This window comes from Sprattus sprattus, assembly GCF_963457725.1.
Source record: "Sprattus sprattus genome assembly, chromosome: 2".
Lineage (NCBI taxonomy): Eukaryota > Metazoa > Chordata > Actinopteri > Clupeiformes > Clupeidae > Sprattus > Sprattus sprattus.
The window spans coordinates 63,755,757-63,781,296 of NC_137921.1; the positions used below are offsets into that span (position 1 = coordinate 63,755,757).

Genomic DNA, 25,540 nt, shown 5'->3' on the forward strand with positions numbered 1-25,540 from the left:
CTCTCTGCTCTGAGACAAACATTAGAGAGAAAGAGAGACAAAGAAGAAAGGGAGAGAGGGAGACTCTTGACAAAAACTGTTTCTCTTGGGTGTCTACTGCTGTGGTCAAAGAAGAAAGGCAGAAATGAACTTCTCCAAAGAAAAGTGGTGATAGAGAGAACAGCTCTGACCAGCCCCCTCCTCCCTCCCTCCCTCCCTCCCTCCTGGACTCTCGCTTGCGCTCACCCACTCTCGTCACGTTCACAGTTGGTGCGAGTCACCCTGCTGGCTCAAACTTTGTGAGAAGACAAAGCAGGATCTCTCCAGTCTAACGTCCATCTCCTTCACCTCTGAAACCTTCCGCCAGACAACAACAGACTTGGGGAGAAAAAGGGGAGAGCAAAGAAGTGCAGGGGAAAAGGAGTGAGTGTCCTTGTGAAAGGTGTTGGTTTTTGGACTCAGAGGCTTGATAGTGAAGGGTTCAGAGGAGCACTGTCTGTTCTTGTGCTGGGGCTTTACTCTCAGCAGCTGGTACTCCCCAGGTGTGAGCTGTGTCTGCTGGATTTGGACTACTGTAGACAGGTAAGGCAGCAACCTTTAGCTTCAGTATATTCTAGTCTACTTATGCTAAAGCTGGTGTATCTAGATGTGTTCTGTATATCAAAATGGAATCATCTGGATTTCATAATCAGAAGGCGATGGGTGAAGGTAATGTCACTGAAGGGTGACTGTTGGTTTACAGTGATATTAACAACCTCTGCTTAGCCTATAGTCACTACGTTTTTCTCCTAGTGTATCAATTTCTAGCTATTATTCATATGAATAAGAAAGCCATCCACCATTATGTGGGTGAGTGTGTGTGGTGCATGTGAATGTGTGTGTGTGTGTGTGTGTGTGTGTGCATGTGAATATGTGTGTGTGTGTGTGTGTGTGTGTGTGTGCATGTGAATATGTGTGTGTGTGTGTGTGTGTGTGTGTGTGTGTGTGTGTGTGTGTGTGTGTGTGTGTGTGTGTGTGTGGTGCATGTGAATATGTGTGTGTATGTGTGTGTGTGTGAGAGTCATGAATGGTTCAGTAGGAAGCACATCATCTGAATCAATGAGTTGTGGAAGAGCTGTGGGATGTGCTGCCAGCCTGATTTTCAGTAAATGCTCCCCACACTCAGGAAATGGTACATTAGAAAGGAGCATTAATTGATTACATCTCTAACCCTGAGAGGTCCTCTGCTCTGCCTCAGGGAAATGGACAAATGAGAAATAATAACACTTGAAACAGCTGCACTGATGCAGACGCAGTGATAAGCCATGGAGTCATCGGGGCTACTTTTACAACATGGTCCTTCAATATTTTTCCAGAGATGAAGGACCTTGTTCCAGTTTCTGTCTCACTCTCTCAGTTGATCTCGCTCTGTGTGTGTGTGTGTGTGTGTGTGTGTGTGTGTGTGTGTGTGTGTGTGTGTGTTTTTGGGGGGGGGGGCTGGGGGGCAAATCCTCTGATGCTGTGGAGGCCACCGCATGACGTCCTAAGCTAGATAAATTATTCTCTGGAGAAAGATTTAAAGTAGACACAGAACAGTTAAGCTTGGAGTATCTATCTGTTTGCATTAGAATGGGAGGGCATACAAAATCTTAGTTTCTTAGTCTCACTCTGGACAGAGGCACATTCCTCAAGTGGCTTTCCACAGAACGCAACATCCTCAGCTCTTGGAAGATTTAAAGCCTCATGAGATATTATCTGAAACCACTCTCTGAGGATGATAATGAATTTTGTTTTGTGTGCTGCCATGGAACTGTCCGGACGGCTTAATAATAGACTTTTTAAAAAACCACGCTCGCACTCCCTTTCGTCTCCAGTGTGGGAGACTTGAGATCACTAGTTAATGTGTACGTTGTGTTTTTCGTCAGGGGATGTAATTAAGGCTGTCCCTGAAGACCTTTTTGGGGGACACAAGGGGATCCCTGACAGACTTCCTGCTCTGGAGGCATACAGTGAGCAGGCACTATTTCCTCTCTCTCTCTCTCTCTGTCTCTTTTTGTTCCTGTGTGATTAGGCTGTGAAACCAGATTGGGTACAGTTTTCCCTCATCTCGGTGTGAAAACAATGTTCCACGATCGGGCTTTTTCCTACAAGTCCCCCTACCTCTTTTTTTTTTATGACACTGTATTTGGTGCTGGGTCGTATTCGAGGATTAAACTATACAAAAAAATGTACAGTTGTCACTCCACACCATGATTTGGCAATATTTATTACATTTGACAGTTCACGTGATTGATTGAAGTTCTGATTACATCTTTGCCATTGTAATGATCCCATAGAGTCCACATGAGTGAGCTTGTTGAGTTGTCACTGTGGAGCTGTCACAGAGCAATAAAAAGTCATTTATCCCCAGTAATTCTCTTTAAATCTTCCCTAATATACCATGTCATTATACAGAGGTTTGTCTATTTGGTTTTCCATTCCATCTGCCCCACGAAGCCAGTAGGACTTTAAAGACCATTGCCTGAGTAGCTCAGTTAAATCAACACCAAGACATCTTTCCCTAAAGGTCCCCCTTCTTTTCGTGCTGGCTGGGCAGATAAAGCTGCGAGGGCTGCTTTGAGTGAGGTGTGCACTGCTGCAGTTCGGTAAGGTAATCGGCTGATTGTCTCGCTTTAAATCATCCTGGTCCCTGTGTGAGAGTTGCTGTCACTGCTAACGTTCGCAGCCAAACGCTGAGTGATAAGATGCTGGGGCCATGAGATCACCCGACTAATTCGGCTCTGCAGCCTCGGTGTGAAGCACACAGCAGCCCCACTGGCTTTGTGTCCAGCCAGTGTTGCTATGACAACAAAACAAGGATGGGTTTTTGGGTGTTTGCAAAGCTATTTTCTCTCATGCACTGATGAGACACACGTAACTGTCCAAAGCACCGCAGTGTTAAAGCTCTGGGTTGTATATAAATTCAAAATGGTCTTTTCAGCAGCAGAAAACTAGGCATGCAGCTGAGTAGAACAAATATTAGTTTTACGAGTATAGTGTGCTGTAAATATTGGTCCCATAACGTATAGATGTGAGAGGACTAGCGGTGACATTAAAAGAGAAAGCACATCATTTTCGGTGTCTGTATAGTGTGACACCGGTTATCCAGTCATACTGAGGAGTGAAAGATGGTCTCATCCCAGTAGTGTCTCGTCTGGATGGGGTGTCCCATCTGAGGAGTATGTCATCTGGAGGGGTGTGTGTGGCTCTAAATGACTAACCCACGGAATGTGACATTTACATTTGATCACTAGAGCCCCTGCAGGAACAGCGGTGAAATCATCAGCCGCTTATTGGCTGCACCTAGGTGGCTAAGGACCCATGACTCATTTGGAAGAGAGGCTCCTGTTCAAGGCCAGGGTGGTTTGTTGTGGTAATGGACACTTGATTATAGTCCTGGTCTGGGGGGGATTATCGTTTGCACCTCCAGCGCTGGCATAGAGGAGCCGAGAGAGAATTGCAACAAAGTGAGTTTTGCGCAGGAGCTGGTATGATCTTTTACTGCACATAAGTGGTAACATATGAGTTGTGCTATTAATTATCTCAAACACCCGTCCTGTTATTGTTTTCTTTTTATACTGGATGCTGTGGTAAATGTGAAACGCCTCAGGGTTGGTGGTGTTTCAAGAGCTTTGCTTTAGTCAGTAAGTGAATTGCATTACACAGCACATTTTGAAGTAATGCCTTGCTCACTGAATTTATTGTCCTGTGTAAATTCAGATGAAATGAACGTGCGCAGGGGAAAGGTCTGTTTCCCAGGAGTTTTGATACAATATGTTAGCAAAGAAGATAACCACAAAATCACCAAGTGCTTTCGGATTTGTGTAGACAACTGGCCAAAAATGTAAGAGAAATAAGACAGTCAGCAGTAACCCACCTCCCTTCTCTCTCTCTTTCTCTCTCTCTCTCTCTCTCTCTCTCGCTCTCTCTCTCGCTCTGTCTGTCTCTTTCACCCTTACTTTATGAAGGAAGTGACTTCATCCCCATCGCATCAGAAAAGCATGCAAGACCAGGCTGTTGAAGAACAACAGTACATCTGGCTTGTGATGTCACTCCCCTGGCCTGGCTATGGCTCACTGTAGGTCCTTTTGAGATAGAACATGCCTTATCAATCTAATTCTTCCACTGATAGCGCGCCGTTTAGTCAGATAGTATCCACACTTCAGTCTGGGGAGGAATCGAGCTTTCCAAAGCAGATCAAATATTTGCACTGGAGTTTCACATTCCAACAATTTTGTATCATTAGTTGTAGCCTAATCCAAAAAGACACACATTGTCATGAAGCAGAAAGCTAATTCAATCAAAGGTAGGATTCATGAACAGCTTTTCGAGTCCACACGAACCCCCCTCCTGTGCTAGATTCTGGTTGTATATAGCTTTGGACCCAGCCATGTTTACAGCCTCTATTTTTACCTCAGCATTCAAAGGAATCCTGCGCTCTTGTCCTTCACCCCCCTCCTGCTACCCTTGTACGGCAGCAGGCACTGACCTGTCTTATTTAATTAGAACACTGAGTGTATTAACATATGGACAGAAGTAGTGCTCAGTCTTTACTAAATAAAAGTTTATGAAGGCATACTCAGTGTGTTAACTATATAGCGAAAACTCTCTGAAACGCTCCCTCTCTCTCTATCTCTCTCTCTATCTCTCTCTCTCTCTGTGTGTGTGTGTGTGCAGTCTATTTCTTGTTTATGGCAGTTTGTCTTTTTTCACTCATGTGGTATGGTAAAAACATCACATCTTGATAATGGTGTTGTGTGACTTCATGGATACCATTTGGAGGCTTTTAAATGATGTGAAATGACAGTCGGCCAGGAAACGGCAGATGGTTATCGTACACTTGCCCAACGAAGCAGGAAGTGCTTAGTCTAATGTAGGCTGCTGCAAATGAGAACCTTATATTTGTGTGTCCTGCTTGGAATACTACAGATTGTAATCTAGCCTCAACGCGGATATTCTAGTCCTCCTGTGCTCAAAGTGTGTCAGAGGAATACATTATGTCCCTAATGGTAGGGAGGGTCGCCGGGTCCCTGATTGTCAAAGTCCATCAGACATTATGAAAAAGTGGAAACATGCTGAGGGTACATGTGAGATTGCATCAGACAATAAACATGAAAAGACTCCTGCAATGCGTACAGTCTACACCTCCGTGGAGTAGAAATGACCACACGCAACTCCAACCAGCAGGAAGGAACTCTAAATCAGACAAAACAAACACCAGCTAAAGCAGAAAGGTTTAAAAACATCACCACAATTCTTTAACTGGGCAACACGAGTATAGGGCCCAGTTTCTCCATTGCTGTTGTTTTCACGCATACAGCCATCCAGGACCTCCCAGGCCCTGGTGTTCCCATCCTGCGGTGAATTTGAAGGTCGAACAGGTCAGCGTGTCTGGCAGAAGGGGGTGCTGACACAGAGTGGGTTTCAGGCTGGAACCCTCAGGAACCCCCTCAGCCTCCACAGGCTATGGATTTATGCCTGGAGGAAAAGCTCTGACTCTGAAACGACACTCTGACCCACGCCTGAACTCTGAAACATAAGTCTAAGCAGGGAGTCAGAATATAATACACCGGAGCAAATCACAGACTTGCCCTGGAAACGCATGACTAAAATGCTGTAACGAGGACCCAAACAGTCTGTCCCTCTTCCGGCAGTTAGTCGCAGCGACAACACATTTTCGGATGGACGCGCATTTGTCACACCGTTCTAACTGGTTATGTTTTCACGGTGTGTTGCATAGCAATACTCTCAAAGTGCACAAATTTAATGTCTTGGCCGGTGAAGTGTAAAGTAAATGATGAGGTGTGACCCTGTGCACTGATTCCTGCTTTTGTCATCACACAGGGACATTAAGGGGCCACTGATCTAGGTTTTTGGAATGTTCTAGAATGCTTTCTCCCATGATTCTGCTAGCATCAGGAGTTTGATGCATGAGTAGTTGCACTCTTTTTCATTACATTTTTTTTCCCCACTATGAGTTGAAACGTCTGCTTTGCTTAAGGGAGGTGTCTGCATGCAGGACTCCTCAGAAAGTCTTTCTCTCTCTCTCTCTCTCTCTTGCCTTATTTAGTCACATTCCTGTCTTCGCTTGGCTGAATCAAGTTCTGTTCAGAAGAGACAGGTCCATCAAGTGGCGGATGGGCTGCACTTTGGATGGTTGCCACTCCCCGTCACTGCTCTGGTTCGCAGCAGCTTACGAGACAACAGTGCACCTCTGACCATGAAGAGACAGAAAATAACAAAACAGCTCATTGATGCCACTTTCCCTCACTTCCTCAAACACTTCCTCTCTAAGATACAAATTAACAGTTTCATTACAAATTCCTCACTGCAATCGAAAAACAAGGAACCTCCTACAAACATGTTTTTTGGAAACAGGGTCCATTTTTTCCCTCTTTACATAATGTACACAAGAAGTTTATTTTCCTAATAATTGTCTTAGAACTTTAGTGTTTCTCTTAAAGACAACTGTTTGAAAAGTCTGAGAGTGACTATGATGACCCTCTGCAGTAAAAAAAAATGCTTGTGCTGGCTGAGAGCCAGACACATTGCCTAATTTAGACGAGTACATCTGAAGCACTTTCCCTTTCACTGCGAACACAACATGTGCAGTGTTGATGGCAGGTGCATAATGCCAAGGAAAGGTCCCCTTTGGTCTGTTTATATCCCCCCCCTATCAACTATTACAGCAATGGCTGGCTGGCACCAGACCAGACTGTTTCCCAGTTAAGCCTCACTGTCATACCAACAGGGAATGCGATGTGTGTAAATTTGTTGCCATGTGTGAGAGAGGTCATGACTCCATCAATACCCAAAGTGATCTTGCTTTATTTAGATGTCTTTGAATGCCCCCGATGGCGTATGGCACGTTGAACATGTTTGCTGCAGGAGGAGGGCAGTGCTTGGGGAGTGCTAATAACTACCAGGAGAGCGGGCAAGAATCCCGCGTTCAGTCTGTGGGGTTTATTCACAATGAGGTGGAGTGATGGGTGTGTTGTGTTGTCAAGCTGCAGCTTGAGGGGGGGGGGGGGGGGGGGGGTAAAAGCGGTGGCATTTGTTGCAGTGTTGAGATCTGATAAACTGATAGCCTCCTCTGTTTCTCTTGTGTGATCCATAGCACAAGTAGGGGGAGACCCTATAAATACTCTACAATTTCACCAACAAGCAGCTGTGCAGGTCGCCCATGGGTCCTATCCAAGAATGAGATAGGTTCTTGGGTTGGTGTGTGTGTGTGTGTGTGTGTGTGTGTGTGTGTGTGTGTGTGTGTGTGTGTGTGTGTGTGTGTGTGTGTGTGTGTGTGTGTGTGTATGTCTGTCTATCTGTTGTGGTATGGGGGGAAATCCAGGCCCTCTTTGCCCTCCTGTTAAGTTCTATGAGCAGAACATAAGTCACGGCTATGCGTCATATCTGTCATATATGTTCCAACATTCAAGCAGAAGACGGTGATGATGACATTTCTGGCGCAGATGAGCACGTTGGCTAAATATACACCCAGCTCAATTTAGAGTGTTGAGCTATGAGGCAATCCTCCAAATTCAAGGTGATTAGGAGTCGACACTGACTGGGTGCTTGAGATGAAACCTATAGAAGAACACGTGTTGTTTTGAGATATGGTGGTGGGGAGTTAAGTGTACCGTTAACATGAAACATGTTAATGTAAAATCTGAAAATATAACTGAAAAGATAACTGTGAGAAATATGTGACGCAAATGTTCAGAGGTAGAGGGATAGCTAAATAAATGGAACACATTAAGCTTACAACAGAAATGAAAAAGGACTGCCAATCCTGGCTAGCTAAATAAATGTAACATATAATATTACTTTCTGGCACTGTATAGTATTGTCAGTTTTGGATGTTTGCTCTTGAATCCATCTAAGCAAAAAAGACTTGTATGAAGGTAGTCATGTTTATCCATCGCAGCTATAGAAACTGTCTTGCTTCAATAATATCATAGCCATTGCTGTTTTTACCAATACATTTGATGTATCTGAAACATTGCCTTTAGTGTCAACAGTGCTCAAGGCTTTTCAAGCAAATCAAACTGACAGTCAAAATGAAGACAGCCCAAATGGCTGAACCCAGGGGAGGTTGGCAGCTTCCCTGTAACAACTATTAATAACTATCAGCACTTAACTGACTCCTGCCATACGGCGGCCAGGATTTTCCCAGCTGAAGTCACATGCTGGTTTCATCAGAACCCGGTGGCCTAGCCTCGTTCGGGCTCAGAGGCTTCGACATATACTTTTCCAGAGTGGGCCGGGGTATTAACTGCTGTGCAGTTACTCGACCCAGGCCCCTGTGTGTGTGTGTGTGCTGTGGGACCTCCATGTTTCATCTTCACTCCCGGCAGCACCATAAAACGTCTCACACACAGCGAATGTCTGCTTGTGTCTGATTTATGTCTGACCTTTATGAATCAGCACAAACACTCGCGTCGTTAATCATCCTATCAGACGTCCGCGGCAGACAGGACCCACAACACACCCCGGGCCGCCCGGGCTCGGCTCAGCTGTCCGGGTGAGATCCTTCCCATGGCCGCTTTCTCAGCACCATGCTGTTAATATGTGCACTTAACGATGTGAACGAGTCATCAGAAGGCTCGCTGAGGGCTGTGGTCTGTGGTCAGCCGGCGTGATGCACCCGTTGTTGGGCTTGACAGAGGGGTACGCAGGCGTCCCACTGCTGGCTGCTCTCTGGCTGCGGCCAAAGAAGGCAAAAGCGAAAACTCCCCCAGGTGTGGGATGATGCAAAGGAAAGCATGACTCTTTTGTTCACTGTGACCAGTGGAAACAATGGCCTCACATTCCCTGATTAAAACGCTGCGCCACGCTGCTCATACTTGGCAAGGCTGGGTTATTGCTCTTGACAGTCAAGTGGCGCCCCGAGTTTCTGATCGACTGCAGGAAATAAACCATAGGCCTGGAGTGTGTTTGTGCACCATCCATTGCAGAGGCACCAACTACCAAGCTCACAGCTAGACTGGACTTTCTCATGAGCCAGTATTAAAGGTACTCTATATAAGTCTGATATAAACACAAATACATTTTTATGTTCAGCTTCATCATTTATCACCAGAACAAATTGTGTAAGTTTTTGAGGCCTAGTAAAAAATACCTATCAGTGATACAAATAGCTTTGAAGTCACAATTTAAAATACAACCATGTGGAATTTAGTCTAAATGTGAATGATTGGCATGTTTTGTGCGCTTGAACCAGTGTCTTGTGAAGGTGTAGCTCAAAGTACACTTGCAGGTCCAAACAGAAAACAGCTAGGGTGATTGGTGCTTTTGTCTAGTTGTTGGCAAAGTTTAGGTCGAAAGCTAGCCTTGCTTGCCTTGTCTTTCACCGCACTCCATTACCGAAACTTATACGGGTGACATGAATCTCAACACAATGTGCTGAAGTCATGTCTGGCCCTGCAAGACGAGCATCTAACTAGTGGAGAAAACAACCCGATATGCACATGCATACACTCAGACACACACCAGGGGTAATGTTCACATTTGGGGACCAATTTGGCTCAGTACTATGCCAATAAAGTACATTTCTCACGGAGTAACTTCAAGTTGGAAATGTGATCACTGTCTTTTTTTATTATTTTATTTTTATTATATTTTCATTAGCAGAATCTGCGGTTTAGACAGACAGCTGCCAACTTTAGACTTGACTAAATACTATATCCGGAACAAAAGGCATTGCAGTCAGGTCAGTGAATAGATGGCATCACATCATTTGAAGGCTTTTTGACTCTTGACCATCCCTCACCATGTAACATCTTGTTTGTATTTGCAATGAGGAGGGAGGGTAGGGTGTGTAAATGCACTTGTTTCTCAGGTCTCCATCTCCTGAGGATCAGCTGGCCCCAGATGTCACTGGAAGAGTTATGTCACCGGACCTAACCACAATATGCACATCAACTTTTTCATTAGAGCCATACAAAACAGAAGATGAAAAAAAAAAATGACATAGTTTGAGCATTACATCAGAATTGCACAGAGAATGAGTCAGGGGTGATAGGTGGAGTGTGTATGCGATCACAAGGGAGGAGCAGTGGAGACGCTAGTTCCCTGCTATTGATTGAACCCCCTGAAGTCATCGTTGAAATACACGGCTGAGATTGTGTGCAAGCCTACTTCATCTCTGTCAGAGCGGCCTCTTGGCTTGGCTGTGAACCACATCTCTCTCTGGGGGGAAATCCCCCTCGCAAATCATGGCAGGCCTGCTATACACTAGCAGCAGTATTAAATCTGGCGTGTGTCTCGCAGAACAGGTCCTATGGAAGCATCTGTGAGTGAGCTTTACCTAACTGACAGCTGTATTTGAGGGAAATGGCTCAGCTAATGACTTGTTCAGCTCCCCACCTCAGAAACATACACACAGGATAAATATTTGGGTTCTTTGGAAGGAAGGAGAGAGAATTGGCGACGGTTTGTTTTGTCACCCTCAACCAAGCTAGCCGGGTACTTAGGAAACATCTGCGTTAGCCTTATCGTCGCTTCCACAGGAACAGTCAGGCTCAGGGTTAAAGACTAAATGATCACCCTAATGTGAGTTAATACATCCCGATACCTCTGCTTTTACCAGTGGGGGATTAGAGAAATAAGGTCTTAGAGAGGTCTTAGAGACCCCTATTTAAGTAATGGATTGGGAGGCATTTGTTATTACTATTAGTTTTCAAGTGGGAGTGTACGACAGCGTGAATGCTATATGAATGATAAAGAGAATAGAATTAGCTGCTCAAAGTAGGACATTCGCCTTTGACGTTTCTCTACAAAGGTTGCCAGCAGTTAAAGACACACAGGGGAACACACAATTTCTTAATCACTGGGGTGAATCCATGCTCCCTGTGTTTACACAAAGCCCTAGTTGGCCACCGGAGGCGAACAGTTGATGGCCATCCATCCTCAGTTTCTCAAGTTACACATTTATGTTGTTCAGTGTTGGCCAATGACTTAGTCCATAATGCAGTCTTGACCACTGAGCTGATGACTCACTCTTGCAACTAAACACAACCCTGTTGGCAGGCTCAGAGGAGACTCATATTGCAGCGGCCTATAACAACAACATGTACTCTTCTCATGTATGCTATAAAGTCAAACCTTCTGCATTGTGGTTGATGTCTGTATTTCTCACCACACTGGTAGTACAGACCAGTCCTTCTCCTTTTCCTGGAAGTTTTCCACTCATTTTGGAATCTTTTCTCGTTTCCTCTGTATGTGCTCTCTTCAAAACTAGGAAGTAAAACATGAGGTCGCGGAGTAGTGCCATGGAGATACCTGTCGGAGGTCAACTGGAGATCGCACAGCCGGCTGTGAAAGCCTTCCAGAAAGACGAGGGTGGGAATGCACCGGACCCCATGTGGAGGAGAGTAAAAGAGGGCAAGGAGGACAGAGCCGTACCTGGAGCGGCCAAGCGAACACAGAAGGGCCCCGAGAGGGGCGTCAGTGGTGGTAAGAAGAAGCTCGCAGTGACAGATCTCTCCAAAGAGGACCTTCTCCGACTTCTGGGAGTGATGGAGGGCGAGGTGCAGGTGAGAGGTGGTGTGTATCAACATTAATATTCGGGTCGGGCTTGGACAGGCTTGTTGTTTTTTCAAACCATGTCTTGTAACAGTGGTTGTTTTCTGGTCACTTCATTGGTCACACATCATTGGTAGGCTAGCACAGAAACACCTGTAACAACTACAGCTTCCAGTGCGGCAGTCTTATTAGTGCCTTAGCCTCAAAATTCCATAGGGTACCCTTAAGAAAATCTAAAAGTTATGTCCTTTAGAGTTCCTCTGATGGCACCCCTAAATTTCCTGGGACAAAGTTGCTCAGTTCCATGCTCACTACATGGGGGATCCTGAATTGAGGCCAGACTAAGGTCATGAGATCTGAAGCAATGCTGTTTCCTTGCAAAACAATCAACTCTGTAATTGGCACTTTGTACCTCTATATACAGTCCTATTTCAGAAGTCTTATGTGATTCATGTTAAACATCCAGTGCCACACTTTTTCAAGAATGCTGTGGATGTTGTGAGAGTAGAGCTCCCTCTTGTGGTGTAACAACAGCCTTACAGACTTTCCCTTTCAAAGACCTCACTCAGATTGTCTGTGACAAATAAGAACAAGCAGCCATGACCAATTGAACATCACAGAACCCACCCACCCAGGAACGTTTAGTTTCTGAATGCCTGATATTTCAGTGATGAGTCTTTATATGAAGGCGATCCTTATGGTAATGTGGTCTTTAATATGCCTTAATGATTTGATACAGTTGATATGGAAGCATTTGAGATAAAGCTGATTAAAGTGTACTTGATAAGTGATTATCATTCAATTGAAACAACTTAAAACACATAGTAAGTATACTCAGCTGGATGTGCTATGCTCTAAGGCAAGGGAAGACATTATCCAGATGATGAAGTCTGAGCGGACACGACCAGAGGTCCTCGAGGCCCACTATGGCTCGGCAGCACCCGTTAAGCCTCTGCAGGCACTCCAGAGGGACGCCCTGCTCGCCAGCAGCAAGACAATCCCAGACGACGTCTATGAAGTACCCATGGCTGAGGTGAGAGAAGAACAAGAGACATCTTTAAAGTGTAACTGTACCCACAGCTCTGAGCATAGCTCCACACACCCACGCAATCATTTCAATCATCACACTAATGTCAGCTTTGGCCTTGAATGATTTTTCACAGTATTTTTCACAGTAGGCCATACAATTCAGCTTTTTATATCAAAATGGTAGTTTTCTCAATATTAACACCAGCATTGATGTGTTTCATCACAGGACAGTCATTTAATTTAGTTAACACATTGTGTATGTGTAGAGTCCCTCTTTAACTTTGCCCCTGAGTCCCAAATACACCGCTAACATGTGAAAGCCCTGGAAGTTTCCAAAAAGTATATGCATACATACAAGCTGGTATGTTCAGACTGAAAGTCTTCAAAGTCTTTTATAAAACCTGTTTATTCTGCCCTGTTTCTCCAAGGTAGCTTACAATGGGAAGAAACCACACCTTTAATCGGCATATTGACCCCTGGTGATGGCGGTGGTGTTGGTGGTGTTTTGTTGTCCAGCGTGTGAGCTATGAGTGTGTCTCTCGCCCCCCCCCCCCTTAGCTTGACCGGCTGGAGGACAAACAAAGAGAGACGTACCGCCGCATGCTGGAGCAGCTGCTGCTGGCAGAGAAATGCCACAGACGCACGGTGAACGATCTGGACAGCGAGAAACGCAAACACACTGACTTCATCAACAAGAGCGACGACTTCACCAACCTGCTAGAACAAGAGAGGGAGAGGTGTGTACAGCAGATTTGTATGTGTGAGATGTATGCGTTTGAATATTTGTGATGCGTGTGTATTTGTGAGGTATGCGTTTACATCTGCACGTATGTAGGAATATACACTCAACTCTATACAATGCCACATTGAATATATACAGAATATACCCTAAACCCCTCCATACATGTATGCCACATTGTAAATTGAGTACAGGGTGGGTGTTTTGTATGTGAGTTGGTGGCGTGGTGTGGTGTGGTGTGGGGGCTCGTTTGAAGGACATCATAACCATCCCACACAACAGATCACAGTCAGGTCATCATGCCACACTGGCTCTCTGTGTCCATGGAAGCTGCACAGCACAGCAGCAGCCATCACACACACAAGGGGCCACACACAAAGGTTCACATGAGAAAAATGGCGGCAAAGTGAGCTTCAAAGACCATTGACAGCGTGTGTATAAGATACTCGGGCAAATGGCTGAGATCATGGGGAAACAGAAGGGACTGAAGAGGGGGCCCCCTTGAAGCCTCTGCACGGAAGGGGGTGTGGGGAAGCGGGGCACTGAAGTGGGATAAATGGAGCTTCGCAATGATATATAACACACTAGGCCCATAATACAATGGCCCTCATGCTTGGGATGGCATCATGTGAGGGGTGTGTTTGGAGGAGGGTAGGGGGCAGCCATGCTGGTCTTAACCGGAGAAAGTGCACAGAATCTCTCTTTATAGCAGTGAAACATCTCCTTGTTGGATTGCATGATGCTTGTTAATAGTTAATGACTACAGTGATGTCCATCCTATGTCACGTATGCCACAGTTAGTAGATGCATTCATGGCAGAAACATCACTAGGACGGCTAAGATCTCATCCACCTCCCAGGCAAGTCAAGGCAGAGGCAATGACATCACCCACACCCACACCTGATAAGACCGCACCGCAGGTGATTATTATCAGTCCCATCCTCAGTAGTGCATGGAGGTGAGGGAGCCATATTTGCCAGAGCATGGCTTAGATCTAAGGATAGAATTGACAAGCTATCACGCTAAGCTTACTCTCCTTTAAGCATAGATTCCTCTCAAAGGAGACGGGCCACATCGCTCCACGGAGAGTTTAGTCTGATAAGCTGTTTTGACAGGATGATGTACGGCCGGAAGAACAGAGTGTTTTTTTTTTTTGGTTTATTCAATTATTTAATTTCCACAAACATGTCCTCGAGGCTGCTGAGTTATCCTTTTTAGCATTTTTGATGAGATATAATTATCACTTTTTCAATGAGCATTCATGGTCATTATTCTTGGAAGTTCACTTTTGTTTGAACAGTAGGATAGCCTATCTGGTATGTTCACACTGCTACAACTTGTAACCACGTAAACCATGTCTAGGATGAACCGAAGGCACATCTCCTGCTTATTTTCACTCTTGACCCTGTTGCCCTTGTTCCTAAGTCCCACCTGGGTATCCTTGATTAGGGTTTTCCAGACCGTGTCAAAGCAGATTCCTAAGCAGTGGCCTCATTCCCGGGATTCACTTCAGGTTATGTCATAGCGGCGTGGAGCACCTGTGAGAGACTGTCAGTCCTCTGATTGGTGGGAATGCTAGCATGACAATGAGAGGCTCTGTTCGCTTCCATCCATCTGCTGGGACCCTGTTCCCTCGCTCTCTCTCTCTCTCTCTCTCTCTCTCTCTCTCTCTCTCTCTCTCTCTCTCTTCTTCTCATATTTCCATTATGTTGGTGGTTTCAGCTTTATGTGAAACTAAACCATACATTTGAATTATGGGAACAACAACAGACAGTACCTTTTACTCTCTTGCAAACATCTTCTCAGAAATTAACATCTGTTAATTAAGTATATTAAGAGTCCGTCCATTTGGATATCTGAGCAGTATTTCTTTGAAAGTCTTACTTCCTATGTGAAATTCCTCTTCCTATCAGTATTAAGGTTGTCGAAATTTCATACCCTGAATTCTGAGGTCTGACTCATGTTTATCTCCCTGTTTTATCCAGTGTTTTTATAAGAACAAGTTTGTTTTCTTCTTTGCTGCAATGGAACACTCAGTCAGTTGCCTTGGGGTTAAATGATTAACCTTTCTACTTGACATAAACCTTCACATTCAGCTGCAATTTGTCATGTATCGTTTGTCATCTCAAGCCTAAGATTGTGACCAAGGGTTACATTTCTTCTCTACGGTTCTGAGAACTGTTTGCTGGGTGGCGTTGGTCAGCCAGCGCTCCAGATTGCCTGAAGGTCATCTTCATCAGCCTCGTGACGCAGATGGTGATTCAAACAAGTGCTGACCTCATCCGCGTGGCATTTGGAAATTTTACTGGTCTCTCCTGGCCGTTTTCTCTACAGGTGCTAATACCATTACCACTGCCATTCACAGAGATGTGTGAGAGCAGTCTGTGCGATTCCCGGCTTCTCACCTACACATGAATCCCTTCCCTCAGCTGTCCTCCTCATGGTCAGTATGGCATAAGAAATATGAGGAACTCTATCTGATTTCCATCCCAGTCTAGTAATTTGGTTATTTTGTTTCCTCCCTGTGCTATTTATATTTTTGCCATAATACTTCTTTGTTTAGGATAGGTTTTCTTGAAAATGTACCTGCAGTCTCTCAGACAGGGGAATTTCAGAGAGGAAGGTATTGTTTCCCGTTGGAAGGGGTAGTAATTCACTCTTGCATTGTTGCCCTGTTTCCATGGGAACACCATAGGTTGCAAGATAGCAAAGAAACAATTGGGTCATGAGAGATTAAAGTTTGTGCAGGATTAGGGGGAAAAGGGAACTTTGACATTTTGTTTTCAGCAGTCTCTATAAACTGACATGGGCTCTATAGCCTGTTTCCTGAAACAACATCCTTGGTTTCTGTTTTTGGGGAATCATTCACCCCTCACAAACAAGAGAGTCACAAGAGAGTCACAGCCACACGATAACAGCCACACGAAAACCCTTCCCCTCAGCCTCTGCCCCTCCCCTTTTCTGTGCCCAAACAAGGACAGCACAATCCTGTGCCTTATATGGGAGGGATGACATCACCGGCTAATGCTGAGTGGTGAGGTGCTGCTGTACGCCACTTTCACCATTCATTGCACATTGATGACATGTTTGGAATGTGATGGCTAATTTCCTGGGGATAGGGGGGTCCCTGATCCTTCCCTCGTGAGAGCTGCTGCTACTCTCAGGCTTCAAAACATTCTGTGCATGGATCATCTACCTGCACTGCTCCCAGCCTTGAGGGTAAGTTTGAGTTCAGGAGGAGTTGTGAAGGAGTTCAGAGATAGTAGGAAAAGTCTGGCATGAAGATGCTGGATACATTTGAGCATAAATCTGAATCCTTTTCTGCAGTTTGTTGGTATGCAGATGTCTGTTTGTGCCTGTGACGTTTGTCTCAAACTGTGAAACATTTTGAGTAATGCATTACGAGTCCAAAAAGGCTCTCTGAATTTCCGAAGGGTATCGAGGCAGTCTGCCAGACTTTCAGTGAAGCTCTGCTCACTTAGGCTGGTTAAACATCTACCCAGGCACTTTTGTAATGTTGACTGCGACGGGTCCCTAGCCCATGCATGATGCACTGTGCTTTTCCTGTGCGTGAGAGCTACAGAAACCCCTGTCACGGTCAATCACACGAGGCTCCAGGCTTACTTATCTGAACGCCTATTTCTTTGTTCGCATTTTTCTATCATGCCTTTCCTATTTATTCTGCTTTTCTGCTTCATATTCAGCCTGCCCATGGGATCAAATGGACTAATGCTCTCATTTTGAATCTACTCAGATTCAACCTGGTACTGTTGTGATGTGCCCATTCTCTCTGTTTTGCGTTGATTGGGTAATTCAATCTTCTGTACACAGAGGCTTCCCTGTGACACCTCAAATGTGTGATATCCTGAAAAGGCTCACTGTTTTGCTCACAAAAATGTGTACGCAGTTTGATAGTGTTGTGCTGCTATAGAAGAGGACCATTGCTGATTTATACACACAGCAACAAAATAGTTTGCTTATGATCAGCTCTGACACAATGCATTATGCATGATTGAAAACCAATGCAAATCAGTCTTCTGAGATGACATAGTTGACTGGATTCCCTCAGGTTCCCTCATCCCCCATGTTAAGAATTTTAGGACAACAGAAGTTTTCTGTTTGTTTTTTGAATATTTTAGAATTTAAATGATGTATGATCATTACTTCAAAATATCTAATTTCTTCCACTGTCATCCCCCCTCCCTGTGTTTTTTTTTTTGTCTCCTCTGTCCCCCCCCCCATGTGTTTGTTCTTATGGTAGACTGAAGAAGCTCCTGGAACAGGAAAAAGCCTACCAGGCTCGAAAAGACAAAGATCACAGCAAGCGACTGGAGAAAGTTCGAGAGGAGTTGGTGAAGCTAAAGTCCTTCGCCCTCATGCTCGTGGACGAGAGGCAGCTCCACATAGAACAGATTGATCAGCAGTGCCAGAAGGTCCAGGACCTGAGCAAGAACCTGCAGGAGAGGGACAAGCAGCTGGAGACAGTCAGCAGCCAATCCAAAGAGGACAGGCAGAAGACCCTGAGGATTGAGGCGGAGTTGGAGCACAAGGCCACCAAGGCTTCCCAGGAGCATGAGGAGATGACGGCCAAACTAGCCACTCAGGAGTCCCAGAGCCGGCAGCTACGCTTGAAGCTGGCCACCCTGTCGCGCCAGATAGAAGACCTGGAGGAACGCAACAGCATGCTACAGAAGTCTGAGGGGGACCTCCAGGAACTGAGGGAGAAAATCAGCCGCGGGGAATGTGGCAACGCGAGCCTTATGACCGAACTGGAGAACCTCCGCAAGAAAGTTCTGGAGATGGAAGGCAAGGACGAGGAGATAACTAAGACGGAGATGCAGTGCAGGGAGCTAAAGAAAAAGCTTCAGGATGAGGAGAGCCACAGCAAGGAACTCAAGCTGGAGGTGGAAAAGTTGCAGAAGAGGATGGTGGAGCTGGGGAGACTGGAAGTGGCTTTTGACAAGAGTAAAGCAGACTGTGCACTGCTCCACACCAATCTAGAGCGGGAGAGGAACTTGGCCAAAGACTTAGCCAGTGAGCTGGAGACCGTGAAAAGTCGAGTGAAAGAGTTGGAGAGCTCAGAATCTAAGTTAGGGAAAACAGAGCTGAGTTTAAAAGAAGACCTGTCAAAGCTGAAGTCATTTACAGTAATACTTGTCGATGAGAGGAAAAATATGTCTGACAGAATCAAACAAGAGGAGCAAAAAAGTGATGATTTAAGTAAGACGTTTAAGACTGAACAAGGCAAAGTCATGGAGGTCACAGAAAAGCTGATTGAGGAAAGCAAAAAGCTTCTGAAATTAAAATCAGAGATGGAAGTTAAAGTGAGCACACTCACAAAGGAGAAGGAGGATTTGCAGACTAAGCTTGCAGTTGAAAAGGAAAAGTGCAAGGATCTTGCCTCTGAAGTGGGTCAGATGAAAAAAAGAACGAATGGGCTCGAAGAGGCTGAAAGAGAATCTTCCAGAAGAATGGCCAGTGTAGACAAATTGAGAATCTCTGACGAGGACAATAAGGTCAAAGAGTTGACCCTGGAGATTGAACGCTTAAAAAATCGACTGAAACTGTTGGAGGTGGTGGAAGGGGATCTGATGAAGACTGAAGATGAGTATGAAGTGCTCGAGAAGAAATTCAGGACAGAGCAAGACAAGGCCAATGCTCTCTCTCAGCAGCTAGAGGAACTGAGAACTCAAATTGCCTGGAATAAGGCAATAGAGAAGGGAGAGGTGGTCACACAAGAGGCCGAGCTGAGGATGCGATGCAAGATGGAGGAGGTTAAGTCCCGAGACCTGAAAGCAGATGTCCATGCCTTGAAAGAGAAGATTCATGAACTCATGAACAAGGAGGACCAGCTCTCTCAGCTGCAGGTAGACTATGCCATCCTCCAGCAGAGGCTAATGGAGGAAGAGGACAGGAAGAAGAGCATGAGCGTGGAGGTGATGAATCTCACCAAGGAGCTGGAGGTCACCAAATGCTACAGCCGCGTCACGCGACCTAGTATGAACGGCAAAAGAATTGTGGATGTGCCGGTGACCTCCACAGCAGTGCAGACGGATGTAGCTGCCAGTGAGCCAGTGGAGGAGGAGACTCCTGCTGTGTTCATCAGGAAATCTGTATTGGAGGAAAACCACATCATGAGTAATCTACGTCAGAGGGGTCTTAAAAAGCACACAGTCCTAGAACGTTACCCTCCTGCGGCAGCCGAGCTCAACATGAGGAAATCTTGGATTCCTTGGATGAAGAGGAAGGAGCCCATCACTGTCACCCAGACTCCCCCAGAGATGACCACCCCCCGAGTCAACGGAGAGGCCACACCTTGTACACCTGAACTCACCATGTCCCAAAAGCCTGGTCAGCCTCTGCACATACGGGTAACGCCCAACCACCAAAACAGCACGGCCACACTGGAGATCACCAGCCCCCGAGCCGAAGACTTCTTCTCCAGCACCACCATCATCCCAACTCTGGGCCTTCAAAAACCACGCATCACCATTGTTCCCAAACCTACTACAGTCACGCCAAAAACAAAAGCTGGAGATGCGATGTCCGGACCAGAACGAGCCAAGTCCCCAGTCACCATCACCACCATCTCAAGAGCCAAGGGTCCAGAGGTGGGAAAGGGCTCAGGTTCAGACAAGCGGCAGCCCCTCTCACCTGTGTCTATTATCACAGTCAGCACCACTCCACTAGCGGAGGCGGTAGCGGCCCACTCACTAGAGTCTCGAGATGGAGGGACAGTTTTCAAGCTCACCCCCGAGAAGCAGTCAGTTCCTTCATCAATTAGAAAGTGCAATTCCAACACAACAAACATCATCACCACTGAAGACAACAAAATCCACATTCACTTGGGGCCCCAGTTCAAGAGGCCGCAGGACAGTGGCAGCAGTCCCATGATGACCATTCGGCCCCTGACCATGACTACAGAGATCAAGGAAGCTGCGACGGGCACGGTACTGAGGTCACCGCGTCACAGTACCACCACCACCACACAGGGGAGGACCACAGCTAGCAAAGTGACGAGCAGCATTACCATCACCCCTGTTACTTCTTCTCCGGCCAGACCAACACAGTCAGTGGTGAGTGACAAAACTGTTCATTCTCCTTGAATATTTAAATGAATTATCATCGGTTGTAAAAGGATGTATTCTCTTTTTGTCGCTCTGTTACTTGCAGTTGATAACTTAATGGTGGAATTCAGGAAAAAGATAATTACGCTGAATGACTGGGTGGCTTGATAGATTCCCCCATTTGTGTCTTTTATTCAAAAGGCATCAGGGTGCCTTGTGTATTTGTTCTAATATAACCCGGCCTTTACTTTTCCTTAAGGAAAGGGTGTAATTACAGAAAAAAACAGTATTCTCTGATTAAAAATAACTACTTTTGATCAATATGTATAAACCTTGTTGGACAATATCTTATCTTTTCCTGCAAATGTATTTCAGTGGAGACAGGCAATATAATGACTTGCAATTTTTATATTCCAGTTGCTTCTGAAATGTTTCAAAATGATATCAGAAGGTGTCTGCTCCCTAGATAGCTCTCTTTCCAGGTATATAGAAATTGAGTACTTTTCTGAATGTATGACCAATACTAACACTGGCATGAAATGACATGCATATCCCCCATGAAAAAAAGCTCTTTCAGTTCGGGATATAACTGGCGCCAACTGACCGATACCCCATCTTAACCTTTTATTAAAGTAAAGAATGTACTTCATGTACAAGAGTCTAGCACATCCCTGTCTAGCATCATTAACCTTAAAAAAGAGTTTTGTTGTTAACTCCACAATCAGGGAAATATGCTACAATATCTGCCACTCTACCCCTACTCAAAGCATTTTCGTTTCATAAGTCCTGGCATTATTTGTATTATTTCTGTATGTTCGATACTTGATGGAATAAATAATGTCAGCAGTTACAGGCAAATAACATTGAAAAATACCTATTTTCTGACTGCACTGACCCCAGTGAGCTAATCCCTGACAAACCTGAGTGCTGGTGGTGTTTATAGCTTAATATGATGCCCTTTAACTCAATATCCAAGATGGTGATCCCTCATCACAACTGATGACTTTTAACACAATATCCAAGATGGTGATCACTCATCAAAACTGATGATTTTTAACTCAGTGCAGATCTTTTTCATTTACATGAATTAAAAAATGTAATGGCTTGAAGAGTAAACATGTTGCCAAAAATAAAAAAATAGTAAATATGAGAAAAACATATTTTATTCAGAATGAGGTTTGCCATCTTGAATGACATATTCAATTTAAATGATTAAAAATAAACACAGTTTGACATGCGTTTGCATGCACAGTTTACTAGAGGTGTGTTATTAGATTACATCTAAAAATGACTCTCTTTGGCTCTCTGTCTGTCCCTTTCTCTTTTGCAGTCCGGGGCGGATGGACAGTCAACTCGGTCCTCAGCCACACGAATCCCTATGTCAAAAGGTATGAAAACAGGAGGGAAGACAGTCATGGGCGTCTCAACAGTCACAAGGCTAGAGTCACGGGCTGAGAGTCAGTCAATGAAAATTGAACTGAGGAAGTCTACGGTCTGCAGCTCTGTCATCACAGGGGGCGGGAAGCCTCATGCATGACTACTATGGAAACAAAATAGGGGCCATAGATTTTCCGTACACCACGGCCTAACCTTTATCATAATGATAATGCAAGACACCCAGAATTTGTCCAGAAAAATTCACTATCTCACTGACGTTTCTACTTTCAACCATATGGATATGTTTTTTTTATTATTATTCTCAGAGGAACCCTTTTTAAACTGTTTATGTATAATACGGAATACTCAACTGTGTTGGAGACATGTTCCTGCATGTTTTGACTTGCTTTGATGCAAAGCTTTTCATGTTTTGTTTTTTTTGGGACAAAATCACTTCACTACTAATGCCATTGGCTGGACTTTGTTATGTCATTTACTGGACATGTATTATTTGCATTGATATCATTCATATCCATCTCATTTTGTTTATGTCAGAGAAACTTATGGAGGTTTTCACAGCGAGGCAATGATGTGACTCACTGAACAACATCAATCTGAATGAACTGCTTAGTGATAAATAGCAAAACATTCTTCAGTTTGTTTTTGTATTGTTATTCATGCTTACATAAAAAATGTAGAAAAGGGCGGTGGAAACCTCCATAACACAGACCTATACTTCTGAATTTCATAATTCATATGGCTGTTAGCAAATCTAATCTGTATGATTGCAACAGCATGTTCAATAACTACACTATGTAATAAACCTGCTTTTGTCTGTGTGGGGTAACACATGATCACATCTGATATCGTGGAGATCCAGGACAAAGAGAATGTTGCAAGCTCTCAGCGAACTTTGTGTCTTGAGGGTCTTGTGAGGCATTATTAAGCTGACATAAATTCCAGACCAACTTGAAAAATATTGATTGTAACACAATACAACTGAGATAAAAGCAATTACACATCTCTGATTTACAAATTAACAAAAAAACTTTATGGACTAAAAGAAAGAAGTGACACCATTGTTTGGCATTAAGAATGCACTTCAGAGTAAGCCTTTCACGAGACTGACTGGCACATTTCCTGTAGAAAATAATTTGTCTCCATTCAGTTGAGTACATAAGCAAAAAGAACCCGAAAAGATTACTATGACATTTGGTTTGGATTGAAATGCTCTCGTACAGTTTTGGTGGGAAAAGCGGGAACTAGCATGGATGCACTGTGAAATAGAAGACGTTAATATACAATGTACTATGCTGTTATGCTATAATATGCTTTAAATTCTTAAATGTCTTTCTGCAGCAAAGACAAATAACACATTGAGCAATTCGTCAGGGGAGAAAATTCAGTTTAATGTTTCTGTTGATTTCTGTTTTCAGATGCACGAGAGATACTCTATTTCCGTTTTCCTTATGGTTACAGTTGATAAAATACAAATCAAAGATAAACCATAAACTTTAGTAGATGTTGAACTGAGGCTTTGCAGTATGTCAAGGGGTAATCAACATAATCAAAACAGTATGTCAGGATGTTTTAAGGAGATGTGGTAAAACAAGTCAAAGAGCACAAGTTGCAGATACAACAAAGGAAATAAGACCCAGAGTTTGATCGTGTTCCCAAAATTGATTCTTTTGTAGATCAGGTCCCTTTGGCTTTTGAATCTGCTTTCTGTTTTAGATTGAAACCACTGTGTTCCATATGACCAAATGGCAAATTATCAAGCTGTTGCACTTACACAAGGCTTAACAACAACGCAAACAGTATTTTTGATACAATTCACATAAAAAGACAAGCTATAATGCCCTTATCCCAACTTTCACTCCAAATAAAGCTATTCAGTTTGAAAAATAGCACACGATTGAAGTAACGAATCCAACATTTGGAAGAGAGTGTGGTTCTTTACTTTCTGTGCACTTTGGCTCAACTACCAAACTTGACAAGCTTGACAAGTACTGTGTTTGCTCTCACTTTACAACTTCAGCTGTGAAGCAAAGTACCAAATGCAAAGAAATGTTGAAGGAACTGTGGAATCACACTCTTCCTATCATTAAGGAGAAGCATCTGTTGACCCGATAGCTTACATCTGAAAGCTTCACACACCACACACACACTCACGCGCACGCACACGCACACGCACACGCACACGCGCACACACACACACACACAAACACAAACACATGCACACACGCACACAAGCACACACAGAGAGAAAGGGAGAGAGAGAGAGACAGAAGGACTCCTGAATATGATTTGCATTCATCCACACTTTACTCATGCTGGAATAACTCATCATTATTCCTGTGTATCAGAATGTTGTTATCTGCAATACAGCTTTTACCAGAAATTAAACAACAGCAAACACAGTTTCATGGTCTCCACACCTCAATGAAAGGAGGTCAGCGTTGGAGACTGGACCTCACTGTGCTGTTAGAAGCTTGTCCAGTACTGTCCAGCTGATAATAGCATGTGTTAGAAAAAGCACTAAGAGATCATTTGACTTGCTGTGTGTGGCTGCCATGGGCTTATCAATTAATATTTGTAGTCAATTGTAAGCAACTGGAAATAATATGTCTATTTATTTTCAATTGATCCCAAATCTACAGACTATAGAGTCTGTACATAAACTGTGTCATTCACATTCTGATTGGTTCTACAAATTTGCCTTTTGGGTATTGCATGATGAGGTTAATATTACTTGCAATGTTCCTAACAGTTGAGTAACAAGAGTGAAGAACAGATCTGGAAAGGACCTTGAATCTGTGATATCGGGTTAAAATCACTCCCAACATGGCGGTTAATTTGCATATTTAAAAGAAAACTTGAGAATATGAGTCCTGGACTTTTTTGGTGTTTGGTTTTGTTAAATCTAACTCCAACTACTCGTTTATATTTTGGCAATAAGAAATTACAAGCAATTCACTTTTTCACATTTTCCCAATTAATTCTCTTCCTCCACAGAAAATGATGTGCACCACCTGAGTATCAGACCGCTCTGAAGCTCCAACTTTGATGTGTTCCACCTGTGCTGACCATGATCCGAGCACAGTTCAACTCTTCATCAGTGATGTAATGCCATCATAAAGCCCCAAAGCTAATGGCTGCTACTGTCCTTGATTCATATACAGTATAGTGTTGGTGGGGGGGTTGAGATGGGTTTAATCTGGATAGTTTGTCAGAGTCTGATTTACCTCTGGCTCCATTCTTTATTTTTTGTGTTTCAATTTAGTTCGTATTTCAGAACCCCCTTTTGGAGGGATGCAGGAGATGTGGCATTTTCAGACAATCTTAAGATTTCCTCATGAAGAGAAGGTGTGGAAAAAAAAAACACATTTACCTGCATTTTGTCACATCCTTGACAAAAGTTAGCAAATATTTGGAGGCTAGAAGTGAGAGGGGGTGGTAAGTGAGAGAGAACATGCTACATACACAATGGCATATATGCTACACTGTGCTGTTTGTTTTGCACTGGACAACAGGTACTAGTGTCCACACAGGTGTGTTTTTATGTATTCAGTTCAGCATTTCAAATGAAGGCAACAAGACTGACGAGCTTTAAATGTACACTGCCACGCTTAGATCGGATGAGAAAGGAGATGGCAAATGAGTAAATAAGTAAGTGATGAAAACAGACTATGAATGTTATGAGTGGTTAACCAATTGATGACTACATAAACTAATACTGTTGTCAATAAAATTGTGAAACCTGGGAAAAATATAGATATTATATTATTTCATTATAAGTTCTAAATACTGC

The 25,540-nt window shown here is 44.0% G+C and overlaps 1 protein-coding gene across 5 annotated transcripts; it reads left to right on the top strand.

The window, feature by feature from the left end:
• Positions 1-25,499, top strand: filip1b (filamin A interacting protein 1b). Of its 5 annotated transcripts, XM_080832582.1 has the most exons (8): positions 1-561; positions 11,234-11,528; positions 12,377-12,550; positions 13,105-13,283; positions 17,547-20,361; positions 20,770-20,834; positions 21,683-21,740; positions 24,745-25,499. In XM_080832582.1, the coding sequence occupies exons 2-8, from the start codon at positions 11,244-11,246 to the stop codon at positions 24,763-24,765; spliced, it is 3,597 nt and encodes a 1,198-aa protein (XP_080688708.1). In that variant the 5' UTR covers positions 1-561; positions 11,234-11,243; the 3' UTR covers positions 24,766-25,499. The 5 variants fall into 5 exon arrangements, with proteins under 5 accessions (XP_080688708.1, XP_080688709.1, XP_080688706.1 ...); XM_080832583.1 differs by lacking the exon at positions 20,770-20,834; XM_080832580.1 differs by lacking the exons at positions 20,770-20,834; positions 24,745-25,499 and having other exon boundaries at positions 21,683-24,245.
• Positions 25,500-25,540: the final 41 nt, after the last annotated feature.